This window comes from Pangasianodon hypophthalmus, chromosome 11 (assembly GCF_027358585.1).
Source record: "Pangasianodon hypophthalmus isolate fPanHyp1 chromosome 11, fPanHyp1.pri, whole genome shotgun sequence".
NCBI lineage: Eukaryota > Metazoa > Chordata > Actinopteri > Siluriformes > Pangasiidae > Pangasianodon > Pangasianodon hypophthalmus.
In genome coordinates, this window is record NC_069720.1 from 9,851,981 (window position 1) to 9,865,319 (window position 13,339).

Here is a 13,339-nt window from a genome sequence, read left to right on the forward strand (position 1 = left end):
CTTCCATTAACAAGTATTTGTTCCCATTGTAATGCTCCTGTTACAGTACAAAATGTCAATGTCTATCTGTGCATGTGGAGTTATATAGCGCCTATAAATTTCAAGTGACTACATTTCAAAATACTTCATTATCTTATGTTCAAAATAATATAGCGCAAGTACGCACAGCTGTATTTGGTCACAAAGTTATATGAGCCTACATCCTATGTATGTAATGTGTACTTAATTGTACAAAATGATAATACCAAAGTAGATTTTAGATTTTATCATTCAAGAGAAATCTCATGTTAGGTTAAAAGATACTACAACTAGCAAATTAACACATCTGAGCATCTGATCTCGGACTCGGACTCGGCCATGTGTGGCGTTGGTCTTGTCTTGGTCATGCCCCGCTGTCATACTCAGTCCTGAGACTTCACTGGCTATGCTCTTGGTCTTGAACCCAAATCTACAAATTACACCAAGGAACAAACGGTGGAGCTGTTTTGTGTACAGCAGGCAGCTGTAGCAGGAAGTGTAGTTTTCTATTTACCATATTTGCTAGAAAGGACATGGCATGATTACGGACTTATTGCTCTTGACTCTATTAGGAATTAGGAATTAGCACGAATGGTGCTGCCTATCTGTCTTTCAGTGAATGTGTTCCTGTAATAAGTTGATAACCTGTTACCTGCATCATTCCTGCCAGATCATTTAAAGTAATAATAGTGCAAAGAATCTCAGGAGTATCTGGAGTGTCCATCAGTTGGTCCCTTCAAAGCACTTTTTAAAGAAACTGTGCTTTGACTCTTCCAAATGCAGTGCCCTTACAAATGGCTGTCCTGAGCATTGTTCCTTCAAAGTCCCCTGTGTAGGCATCATCACTTCAGAATGGACCACACCGACTTGTCTTGCTGACAAAAGACAAACAAGTCAACAGATGCCAATGGTCTAGAAGGTCATCATTTATTCATTGGAAGCTGCTGGAATACATTGTGTGGGATTATGTAAAGGGCTCTGTTTTGTATTTAGGCAAACAGTACAGTAAAGGCATTTCGTCTCATTCCAACATCTATTCAACAAAGACTGTAAAGAACACTGAAAAATTCAGAAAATCTGGAATAATCACTAATATTTATTCATTTGGTCAAAGCGTTTATCCAAAGTGATCCAAAGTCAAATCTAAACATAGAGCTGAACAGGAACTGCATTGGATTTCAGGCAGTCCAGGGATTTTAATCTTCTGATCTGTAGCCCAGAGCCTCAAAGCGGCAGTTAAAAATCAAATCTGCAAAATTTTCCTTTAATCCCAATGACAATGAGTTGAGAATATGTAGCTCAAATCATCTGAAGCAAGTATATGTATGAAGATATAGGATATTATTGTATGACGATATCGTTATGGAAAGGAATTTGAAGTGAGAGAAAGTTTACATGTCAGCTAAATTACCTGCATAGTTACAGCAAATGTCAGTCAGACATCAAACATGTTTTGGCTGTTTTAGTACATTTGGGATAAGAGGAAAATTGTGTAAACCTGATTTTTTTTGCTGAACCATTCCTTTATCTGCTTAGCTATTCAGTAATAATAATAATAATAATAATAGTATTTTAAAAGTTAAATTACCACATATGTTCAGTTAAAAAAAAATAAAAAAATGCTCCATTTTCACAAATTTCAATTATATATAATTCTAAAGGATCCAGGCACTGGAGATAATGCCTCCTTAAAATGAACAGCAAACACATTTCTAGCCAGTGGACATGCATTCAGGATAATTAACTTCACTGAACAACACACAGTCATGCTCTTGAATGGAACAGTATAAACACAGAAGGAAAAACACACACATGCACATTGCAGCAGATTACACACACAAACAGCATTTGTCCCTTTGTGCAACTTTGAATGATTCAAGCTTTCCATCAGTATGTAAACATCACAGTGAAATTCCTGACTATTGTTTATTGTCCTTTAGATCTTTACCATTTAATGTTTGGGAATCATGCAAGTCCTCCCTTCCTATTATCTCTGTACAAGATTCCCGTTCTTTATTTTGAGAAACGTGATGGACTGCATAAGTTATTATTTTTTGGAAAGAAAATACTCAGCACCTACGTGAAGTGCAGAATTACGAATAAAGCCAGTAACACCTATATAAATTGTTTTAGCTGTAACTCATCTGCATGTCATTTTCTTTTCACTCTTCAAATATGACTAGGCATGCAGACACGAAAAAAAAGACAACAGGCACGTACCGGGTACAACTAGCATTAAAGCCAGGGAACAGGAATGTCAGACAAGATTGAAAATTGAGGTAATCAGTTCAGAAGTAATATAAAATGAACCTAAAAGCTGGAATTTGCAAGTACTAAAGTAAAATGTGAGGTTCTTAATTATAGAGTATGGAGTTTATATGTTTCTAAAAACTAACAAGTAGCCATTTTGACCCCATCTGTGTGACTGCATGTCTGGAGTCGAGCACAGTTTGGTGATCTCTACCTGCAGAATAAACCGCGTTAGAGCTCACCAAGCAATGCTGGACTACAGACATTGGCTGGATTCGAGTTTTATGGCACATCAGTCATTATGGATGTGTGTGAACATGATATGGGACACACACCATAGGATAACTACTCAGTTTTCCACTAAAAAAATGACCTGCTTTAATTTAGCCATGTTTGGGTTCGTTCAGGTAGAATGAGTACACGTAAGGTTGAGTGCAAAAGTGTGTATTTCTCATTTCTTCTAAGGGAATGCACAAGCATTTAAAACTCTTTCACATAAATAATAACAACAAATGATTAATTAAAAATATATTCAGATTCTTTAGATTCTGTATTATTTATACCTAAAATTAAAAAGGAAAAATTCCAATGTGTATATAAATAAAATATTGGACAGTGAAGTCTAATATTTCATTTTGATGATTAAAATTCTAGGAATTACAGTTTTTGAGCAAAATATTCTGGATGTACAAAATGTACTGCTTTGGACTATTATACACTGCCTGGCCAAAAAAAAGTCGCACAATCTAATATTTTGTTGCACTGCATTTAGCTTTCATTACGGCACCTTATGCAACTTCACAACATTTATTTCCATCCCGAGTTGCATTAATTTTTGGCTGAGATCTTGCATTGAGGACAGGAGAGTCTAACCACTCTGTAAAGTCTTCTCCAGCACATCCCAAAGACTTTCAATGGGGTTGAGGTCAGGACTCTGTGGTGGCCAATTCATGTGTGAAAATGATTCCTCATACTCCTTGAACGACTCTTTCACAAGTTAAGCCTGATGAATCTTAGCATTTTCATCCTGGAATATGCCTGTGCCGTCAGGGAAGAAAAAGTCCGTTGACGGGATAACCTGGTCATTCAGTACATTCAGGTGCTCAGCTGACTTCATTTTATTGCCGCACAGTGAGGCTGAGGCTCGACCTGACCAGTTGATGCAACCCCAGATCATAACACTGCCTCCAGAGGCTTGTACAGTAGGCACTATGCATGACGGGTGAATCACTTCATCCATTTCCCTTCTTACCCTGACACGCCCATTGCTTTGGAATAGGGTAAATCTGATTTTATCAGATCACATGACCTTTTTCCATTGCTCCACAGTCCAGTCTTTATGCTCTCTAGCAAATTGAAGTCATTTTTTCCGATTAGCCTCACTAACAAATGGCTTTCTTGTGGCCACACAGCTGTTTAGTCCAAGTTCTCATCACATTGTGCGTGTGGAAATGCTCTTACTTTCACTATTAAACGTAGCTGTGAGTTCTCCTGTCGATTTTTTTACGATGTGACATCACCAAGCGTTTTAAAGATCTCCATCACGATCATTCAAGATTTTTTTCCGACTACATTTCTGCTGTAAAGTTGACGGTTCACCACTATCCTTCCAGGCTTTAATAATGCACTGGACATTTCATAACCCAGTTCCAGTGATTTCAGCAATCTCCTTAGTTGTTTTCTTTGCTTGATGCAGGCCAACAATTTTCCCCTTCAGTAACATCTTTTCCACGACAATGGGATACGTAAACTGCCATGGTTGCTTAAGAAATGAGAAGCTACACACTGCATCAGTTAAGGTTAAAAGAATTGTTGCCAGCTGAAACATATTAATCACTGCAGTAATGATCCAAACATAGGCTCTTAAGTATTATAGTTAATTTAAATTACAGTAATGCTCTCTAGTGATTTGGAGGTGAATGTGGAATAAACCAATTTCTTAAGTCTTCTAAAATGTCTCATAATACTTGAATCCACCCTACAGAACCACACTTGGGGTCTACTCATTGCATAAAAATTGTCATATTGCACTATTTTCTCTGTAGAAGTAAAAAATGGTTTTGTACTAGGGATGCACACATCCCCTTTTTTTTTTTTAAAAACATAATACCAGTATCAGAGCTGTTATCTGATACTGCTCCGTTAGTGACTATGTACATATTAAAAGGTGTTTAAAGGTGTAGCTATGGAGACACCCTGTTAGCTTCAAGTTGTTTCAGCTAATGATGACAACAAGTGTCATCCTCACAGTAATCAAATCGACTCTGTGAGCTTCTGTTGGTCAGTGATGCAAAATATCACAGGCACGTACATGTGCAAGATTTGTGTTGTGTCAGGCAACGTCACACATTTATGGAATGTTTAAAACATCAGCGGATCAGATCTTGAAATTTTCAGATTGTAAAATGGCAAATCAGATCTGATACCAGTCCAGTGATTCAGGATATCTTCGGTCTGATTACGACACTCAGTATCAGATCGGTGCATCCCTATTTCATACCGAGACTTTCTTTCTTTCTTTAGGTAGCAGAAAAGGCTCTCGAGCCATATGTTTGCACCACATCTTATTTTCCTTAATGTCTTCACAAATGTTATTTTCAAAAGTACAGAATAGAAAAGTAACTCCTATAAAGGGCCAGGCTTTGATGTCTAAAGATAACTAAGCAATAAAACATAATGTGATATGCTGTTATAGGAAAATAATAAATCAATTAAATTAATTAAATAAGGACATGTCATACTTTTTTTATCAGTTGAATATTATGGAATGTGTGCAAAACAAGTTGGTTCCTGTTATCACTTATGTTGTAGCAGCTATAAACACCTGTTCCCTCAGTTAATAAGATAAAAAAATCTCTGTCCTGAAAACTCTCCCATGGAGGAAAACTTAATAAGCAATACGTATGTTTACATACATATACATTTGTCTTTGTTAAATAACAGTGTGTAATCTGTTTAAGTCTATTAGGCTTAGATTATGTGCCATACAAGTCCCTTTGAAGGAGTTGTTATGATAAAAATGATAGCGTACTAGTATAAGTAGAGTGTGAGGTGTATGTCGCATTTCTCTCAACTTTTTGCATCCTTAAAGTGCAATAAAATATTGACTTTAGTTTTGGGTTATAACTGTTAATAATTTTACTGCTATCTAAATACTGTACATGTATTGCATCACATACTGTACATGTACTGTATTGCCTCTGTGTGTGTGTGTGTGTTAGCCTACATTGCTGATAGTTTATAAAACATACTGTTGTAGTACAGTGTATTGTTTTACTTTTTTTGTGTTAAATATGGGGCCTAGAGATATTTGCGGTTTTTCCACATTTGCAGGGGTTAGGGGTGCAGGAGGGCCCACTGTAGTTTCTTATAAAGCATCATATCTGCAGATGCATTCTGTATCTGGTCTCCAAGAGCAGATGAATTAGTACCAGTACTGAAAAATTATTTTCAGTAATTTGAAATCTTAATAGGAAATTTTTAATATCCTATTCAGATAAGCACAATGACTTAAACTCGTTCCCACCCATGGAACACTTCTGACGTAGGTCAAACTCTGAAAAAACTAGAAAAGTGAATATTTATGTAGTAGTAGTTATTTTTGTAGACCAGCATGCTGGTGAGAATGCTGGTGATCTGATATTTGTGCTATTACCTGTCCATGCCACATTTGTGCTTTTATCTATAAGTGACAATTAAAGCAATTTGTTCAAATTTGTTGTTGAGATTTCTTTCACAGTAATGTTTTTATAATGTGATGTAATGTGAAGTAATTTATGGCCAGTGAACCTCACTACTTAGCTCCTTTATCTCATGTCCTGTGTGTAATTCTATTATTACCCACAATCCCAGTTTGCATGTAAAGTGGGCTTCTGAAGACATTTATGCTCATGCTGGAATTTTTTCATTTCCTCAACCACAGCTGCGCTACACTCAAACCAAATATGAAAACAAACCTGAAATTGCTCTGGCCTTTTGAACAAAAGACTAATAAAAAATGTTTCTCACATGAGCAATACAAGCAAGTGGAATAAAAATAAGTACCACGTGAGTCAAAACAAGGCTGACTACAGTAATATGGGGAAGGTGTGGATCCGCGAGGTTTTAGGGAGAAATTATTATTGGAAGTTATATTCCAAAATTTGATTAATATTAAAAATATAAATCATGAGGGCTAAGAAACCATTAAAATGTTGGTTGGATAGGCAGTAGTGCAAAGTATCTAGTACCAAACCCTAGCTATTTTTGTAAAACAGAAAAAAATATATACGTGGCAGTTCCCTTCTTATATCTTTTTAAGTGTTTGGATAAAATGGAACTTAAAAGGTTCAGAAAACGTAACATGACACTCACTGTTCACCTGGTTAGCTTGTCACTTGATTAGCGTCTTATCAGTTATAAATAGTTCCAGATAGTTAACTGAGTTGTACAATCGGTGAAGCTTATGACTTTGCATGTGATTTTTTGTGTGTTAAGTTTCTAAACAGCCATTTTTGACAAATGTTCAGGGAAGTTACTTTTCTGTTCTGCTCCTTCTGAAATCATATAATACATTTAAAAACCCATGAAAACTACATGTGAACCCAGTGAGCACAATAATGTTTAGAAGAAGTCAGAAATCTCAGAAAAATAAATGGTTTCAGAAGAGACAGCTCTTCTGGTCTCACACAAGAGGTCAAACCTTATAATGGACTAAAAAGGACATATTTTGTAGAGGTCACATCAAGGCCCAGGCCAGGACTGACTTCAGTTTTAAATCAATAATGAACCCAGTAGTGGTCAGTTAGTGCTCACTGGGAAACACAGCATCAGAAAATACCTTTTTGTTGAACAGTTATGGAAATGTATATTCTAGAGAAAGTGCCTTTAGTGCTATTTGAGAGATTTAACAGCTTTAGTGAGGTTTGTGTAAAACTCAATCATACTGACGGGGAAGAACGAATCCACCACGGAACGAGGAAGCAGACCTCCAAGATCGGTCTGGAAGAAGCTGATGAGCTGGGTTTTACCTGCTTCCCTGTGAAAATTCACAAAATTCACATTAATAATAATAATAATAATAAAACACTTACAATACAATGTGGCACTGTATTTCAAGTACAGTATGTATTAAGTCAATTTAAGGATCAAATATTCATATAAACTTATTGGTACGTAATATAGCCTATGCTCACGTGTTACTCTAGTATTATTATTGCTTTACTACAAGTATAAGTATTGTCTACTAGTCTTCTTCATTGTGTCACTTACAGTTTGACTGACTGCTTTGTGATGAGCTCATGTCACAAAAAAACAGGCAGATGTTTATTTCCTGTATAAGAGCGAATTGTGAAGAGTGAATTTCCCCAAACTGCAGCAAAAGTAAACGAGCAAATGGTGGCACAGAAGATCTCGAGTGCATTTGCTGTTAAGACCATTAAAAGCTTAATATTTGCCATTTTGAGCTTGGCCCATTCTTTTGCCCAGGAGTGTATAAATTATGCAGTAAACCAGGCTTTATCAACTGGTGGATCGTGGTCTGGATGCAAACCCATCAAAGTATTTCAGTGGACTGAACCAAGTCCTTGAAAAAAAAAACTTTTTGTAGCTTTTATGTAGCTGAAGGCAGCTCATCGGACCAAGCTAGCTACAGGGCTAGAGATATTAGATTAGAAAGAGAAGACTTTTCACAGACTTCACAGACTTTTTGCAAATGGGCATGGCTTGTTTAAAAAAAAAAGATGACAACAGAAACAGAATGTTTGAAGATGACTGGACAGAGAAATGTGTTCATTCTCCCTGCATCATTTGAAAACGGTGGTGTCTCATCAGTTCAGAGTCCACGGCACTAGTGAAAAAGTGGTAGTGTGAAGTATAAAACATAACCACTACAGACAGTAGTATTTGTAGCCATATGATAACTGATCATTAATGCTTAAGCATTAAAAGGTAACTGTTGTTGCCATTCAGTCAGGGTAATTGCTCTTCCGGACCCTGCAGTAGACTGTATACTTTTTGGTTACTACCATTTCTTATAACCAGCATGCCCACAAGAGACAACCCTGAACATCAGCATGCATGTGTACACAGTTACTCTTAACCCTTGGGTTAGTCGTATCTCATTCTGTGACTCTCTAAGTTCGTTTAAAACTATCTTGCCTTTGTTTCTGGCCCGCTGGTGGAAACTTAGACTTGCAGCATTTTCCTGATCTTTCTTACAGCCAGATTGAATTCTATCTCGCTGTAAATTGCTTCAGATAAAGTGTCAGCTGGATCAATAAACATGAGCTCAGTGTTACTGAAACTCAGTTCAGCTTTGTAATGGACAGTTTTAAATGCTGACTGTAAAAACAATAATAGCTCTTTGCTGCCATCTGCCTTCTTTGGCTGGAAATTCATTTTGCCATTCACAGGCGCTGCTGTTAGTAAATAAGGTTTCTGAAATTCAGTTGTCTTCATAGCTTACCCTGGTACAGGCACACAAATGCAGCCGCATGGATGATTAAAGCCACGCACGTAGCCAGGCTGGGGAGGGCAAGCTGGATGGCTCACATGAGTCGCTAGAAAGACGTAAACACAATACAGTAAGAATTTTAAATAATCGCTTATAATGAGATTTACAGATCTTATTGTAAATCAAATAACAAATACTGATTCAGAAGCAGGACTACGTCATATCTAGAAGAGGACTACAATGTGGAAATATAAGTGTGGATTCTGTGCCATTCAGTCACAATACAGGAGGCGTGGCCTCTGTATATGTCAGTCACTGTGAAAGAGATGTAGACTTGGTGCCTTTCGGTCCAACTAAAGGAGATGTGGGATCTATATTTGTCCATCATTGTAAAGTAGGCGTGTCATCTGTCACTGTTAGTCCTAGTGAAGGAGGTGTGATTTTGAGCCTGTCAATCTCGGTGAAGGTGTGGCCTCTTTAACTGTCAGTCCCAGTGAAGGAGGTGTGGCCTCTTTATCTGTCAGTTCCAGTGAAGGTGTGGCTTTGTGCCTGTCAGTCCTGGAGAAGAAGGTGTGGCTTTGTGCCTGTCAGTCCTGGAGAAGGAGGTGTGGCCTTCCATTTCTCAAAGCTAACAGTCTTATATCACTTAAAACTGAACTGTCTGAAACAGCTTTAAATGGTATCATAATAAATCTCTAGCTGCTTAAATGTATCTTCTAGACACAAAATCATCCATCATGTATTGCAATGTGCGTTAAAATACAGAGATACACAGCTGAATAAAAGGATAAAACAAAAGGATAAACATGATACCATTTGATGTAATCGTGCCGTCTTCATATTGCTTGACTAAAATAACATCGACAAAGTCCCGTGGTGATATAACACCCATAGCAGCAGAGGGAGTGACAGTTCTGCATACTGTGACATCCTAAGGGAGGAATATCAGAAATATCAGTTAGACACGGCTGAAAACATCTGGGTGTCAAAGAAAACAAAACTGTACACTACATTTATTTTTGCCTTCATAAATGTGATGCCTCAGGTGAAGATGCACAATCTATTAAATCACTAGTGTACTTAAACCACAGCTACAGCAATAATCTTGTATGTGTGTTTAGTAAATCAGTGTCACAATATGGTGTGGCATTTCGGAGTGATAGACTATGGGATTTAAACTTAAGCTTATCCGCTGAGAGATTTGGTGTACAGAGGAACCAGCTAGACATGAGAACTCATGAGAATAAAGTCAACAGCTGGCACAAAACCTACTGTAGAAACTTGTTCAAGGAGCTCAAACTTCTTCACATTGTTGTCCCATTTGAGACGAAGCCCATTTGGATCTGGTTTCAAACACTCCCAGACTTTCTGTGGACTGCCGTTGACTATCCCCTCTCCCTTATACCTGCAAAACACATGATTAGTATTGATATAACTGAACAAATATAAAAACTTAGTAGAAAGACTTGAACATTCCTTGGTGAATGCTCCAATTCCCTCTTTTATTCTGAGAGCTGCAATTTGCGTATTGACTATATACCTTAATACTATAAACCTTAATATTATAAACCTTTGCCTTTGTTTACTATTCACAATAACAGATCTGAAGATTTGAAGTGTCATCTACACATGGAAAAACAAGTTGCTCAGTTGTTTGAGAGCACTGGTCCATTGTTCAGTCAAAGGCTTATCTTATTTAAAAGCATTGCACCAATGTTTCAACAACTGAGGATGTGTTATTCTGCCTTCACGTCCTCCAAGAAAGCTTACAAACTTGGAAGTTGTGATTAGGGTTGGGACGCTGTTGGCTAGTCAGTAATTATATTATCGAAGTATAAATGTGCACCTATATGAGAGGTTTACTCTGTATACTCTCAGAAAAAAGGGTACTAAACTGTACCTTTCCTTGTCACTGGGATGGTACCTTTTTTAGCACTGAGAAAGAAAACACAAATCTACTTTATCTTTTTTTTTTTAACCCATTAACCATGATTGAACCATACTAACCATATAGTATACCATAGTACCCCTAGTTATAATTAGGATCAGGGATGGGCAAAATGACAAATATATATATTTTTTACATTACATACATACATTTCTATGATACATGATATATATCACAATATATAGGTTTGCTAATAATTCCCCAACAATTCCATCATGTTGCACTTAAAAATTAAAACTATATTCAAAAATAAAGATTTCATTAATTCATTCATGCATTAAATAAATAAAACTCAGAAAAAATTAAATGAAGTATCAAATTTTAACAATCTGCTTCCAGTTTGCATTTATTAAATTTTTTTTTAAAAGATATGATGATACCATGATATCTCAGAAAAATGTATTATGACATCATTTATCGTGATATTATATCATCATGTTGTCCAGCCCTACTTAGCATGACACAGATAGAAAAAATGAAAACAAACAAAACTAAAAAGAATGATGCCTTTGCGAGCTTTGCATTACCTACCAGTTAAAATACATCTTTAAATTGGTGATTGTTCTGTGTGTGCTTCTCTGAATGTGCATAATGGACATCCAATAATGTAATTACTTTAATTATTAAATATTTTTCAAGCTACCTCAAAAGTGTAACACACAGTGTAATAATTGTAATACAGGTCTCCTTTTGGTTTCAGTGACAATGAAAATGTCCAGTACTTACTGACAGTATGGGTAAACCTGCACTTAATGAAAGAAGTAAAGATATCCATCCATCCATCCATCCATCCTGTGTACCGCTTATCCTGGAGCCTATCCCAGGGGGTTCTGGGCACAAGGCAGGGGATCACAGGGCACAATCGCACACACACTCACACACTACGGACAATTTGGAAATGCCAATCAGCCTACAACGCATGTCTTTGGCCAGGGGGAGGAAACCGGAGAACCCGGAGGAAAACCCCTGAAGCACGTGGAGAAAGTGCAAACTCCACACACACAGGACGGAGGTGGAAATCGAACCCTCAACCCCGCAGCTGCGAAGCAACAGTGTACTGTAAATGTGTAACATTGATGTACTGACCTTGATTGATTTTTAATTTGTTTATACATTTATTTGAGTTAATAATTTGTATCTGCAGGTGCTGTATAATAACAACATTGATCTTCAGAGGCACAGGCATGACATTTGTTCCAGTGTAATGAAATGTGTTGTTATAACACGTCTTATATCATGTAATGTGTTTTACTTACACATTTCCAGGGAATTCAGATGAAGGTCGCCAATAAACAGCAACTTCATTCTACACAGAAGACAAACAGCAATGTAACCCAAAACTGTAATGTAAATACAGCACAAAGGAACAAAATAAATCCGTACTCACCGATTTCTTACAGACTTTCCAGCCGGATTCGTCTTTCCTGTAGCTTACAAGACGATCTGCTACAGAATTGGCCTTTTCCTCATAATCCATAGCGTGATGTTTTATTGCTCTAACCGCTGCACAGAGGAACCGTGGCTTTTTTCATTAGCTGAACGAGCTAATACCGACAGACAGCGATATAATTTACACTCGCCTCGCTAAAGCTTGCCATAAAAGCACAAACTGACACTTACAGCCCCTATAAAACCCGTAAATCCCTCATTCAAATAAAGGAAATCCTGAGGACTCATTCATTCGTTTCTGTCCAGTCAAGTGAGGACATGGTTCTACAAGTACTGCGCATGCGTGGAAATGACGCGCATGCGCGGTGCTAATCGGGAATTTGCAATGACATACTATATGTACTATATGTACTGTACTAACTGGGGAAAAATAAATAAATAAACTGGGACATTTCGACAAATAAATAAATGAAAAAAAAAGTTAAAGTTAAGTTAAAAGTTTCATCTCCAAAATATTGTTATAATTTGGCAAAAATGTAGGTTTAAATGTAGGGTATTTTTCATATAAGCAATATATAGAAATATAGAAAGGCATATTAAATGCCCATGTATTCTCTTTTTCAATAAATTTACATCAAATTATTAAGACCAATTTTTCCACCCTAGATACTTACAGAAAGATGATTTATTCCCCTTATACCCTCCCCACCTCCCCCCAAGCATTATGTATGTCTTTGTTGTTGTTGTTGTTGTTGTTTTCATGGATGTCAGCAGAATTTTTCTATGTATCTTTATATTCTTTTGTATTTTTGTATCGTATGCTTTTGTATTTTCCCTTAGTATACTCTATATATAACACATAGTCCAGTAAAATACATACTTATTTTAATTAGTATGAAGAGCAGTGTGCATTAGTCCCAGCTTCTTTCACATAACTGTAATGATATTTATATACTGTATAACTGTCATCTCATTTATATTTCAATTCTAATGACAGTCTCAAAGCAGTTTCTCTATGGTGTGAAGTACATGTGAATTATTACGTTTGACACAGACATGGATTTTCCTGTGTAGAATGGTGTCTTGCATATTGTAGAACTTTCCATCATCATAACTTTTTACGATGACTTTCCTTTCCAAAGCTTGTTTTATTAGTTGCAGATCTTCATCATGTGTGATATGCTTGTTCTTCCTCTTCTGTTTTGCATAATTTGGCTTTTGCTGCTTTTCTGCCTTGCTATCTGAATTTGTTGTTGTTTCGTGTGGTGTTATTAGTTATTGTATATTTATTACCAAATATG

At 36.7% G+C, this 13,339-nt stretch overlaps 1 protein-coding gene across 1 annotated transcript; it reads right to left on the minus strand.

The window, feature by feature from the left end:
* Window positions 1–920: 920 nt before the first annotated feature.
* stard5 (StAR-related lipid transfer (START) domain containing 5) lies at window positions 921–12,355 on the minus strand. The gene is made up of 6 exons (XM_026930358.3): window positions 12,037–12,355; window positions 11,906–11,955; window positions 9,974–10,106; window positions 9,515–9,632; window positions 8,714–8,807; window positions 921–7,285 (listed from the first exon to the last, which is right to left on the minus strand). The coding sequence occupies exons 1-6, from the start codon at window positions 12,124–12,126 to the stop codon at window positions 7,141–7,143; spliced, it is 630 nt and encodes a 209-aa protein (XP_026786159.1). The 5' UTR covers window positions 12,127–12,355; the 3' UTR covers window positions 921–7,140.
* Between the last annotated feature and the right edge of the window lie 984 nt (window positions 12,356–13,339).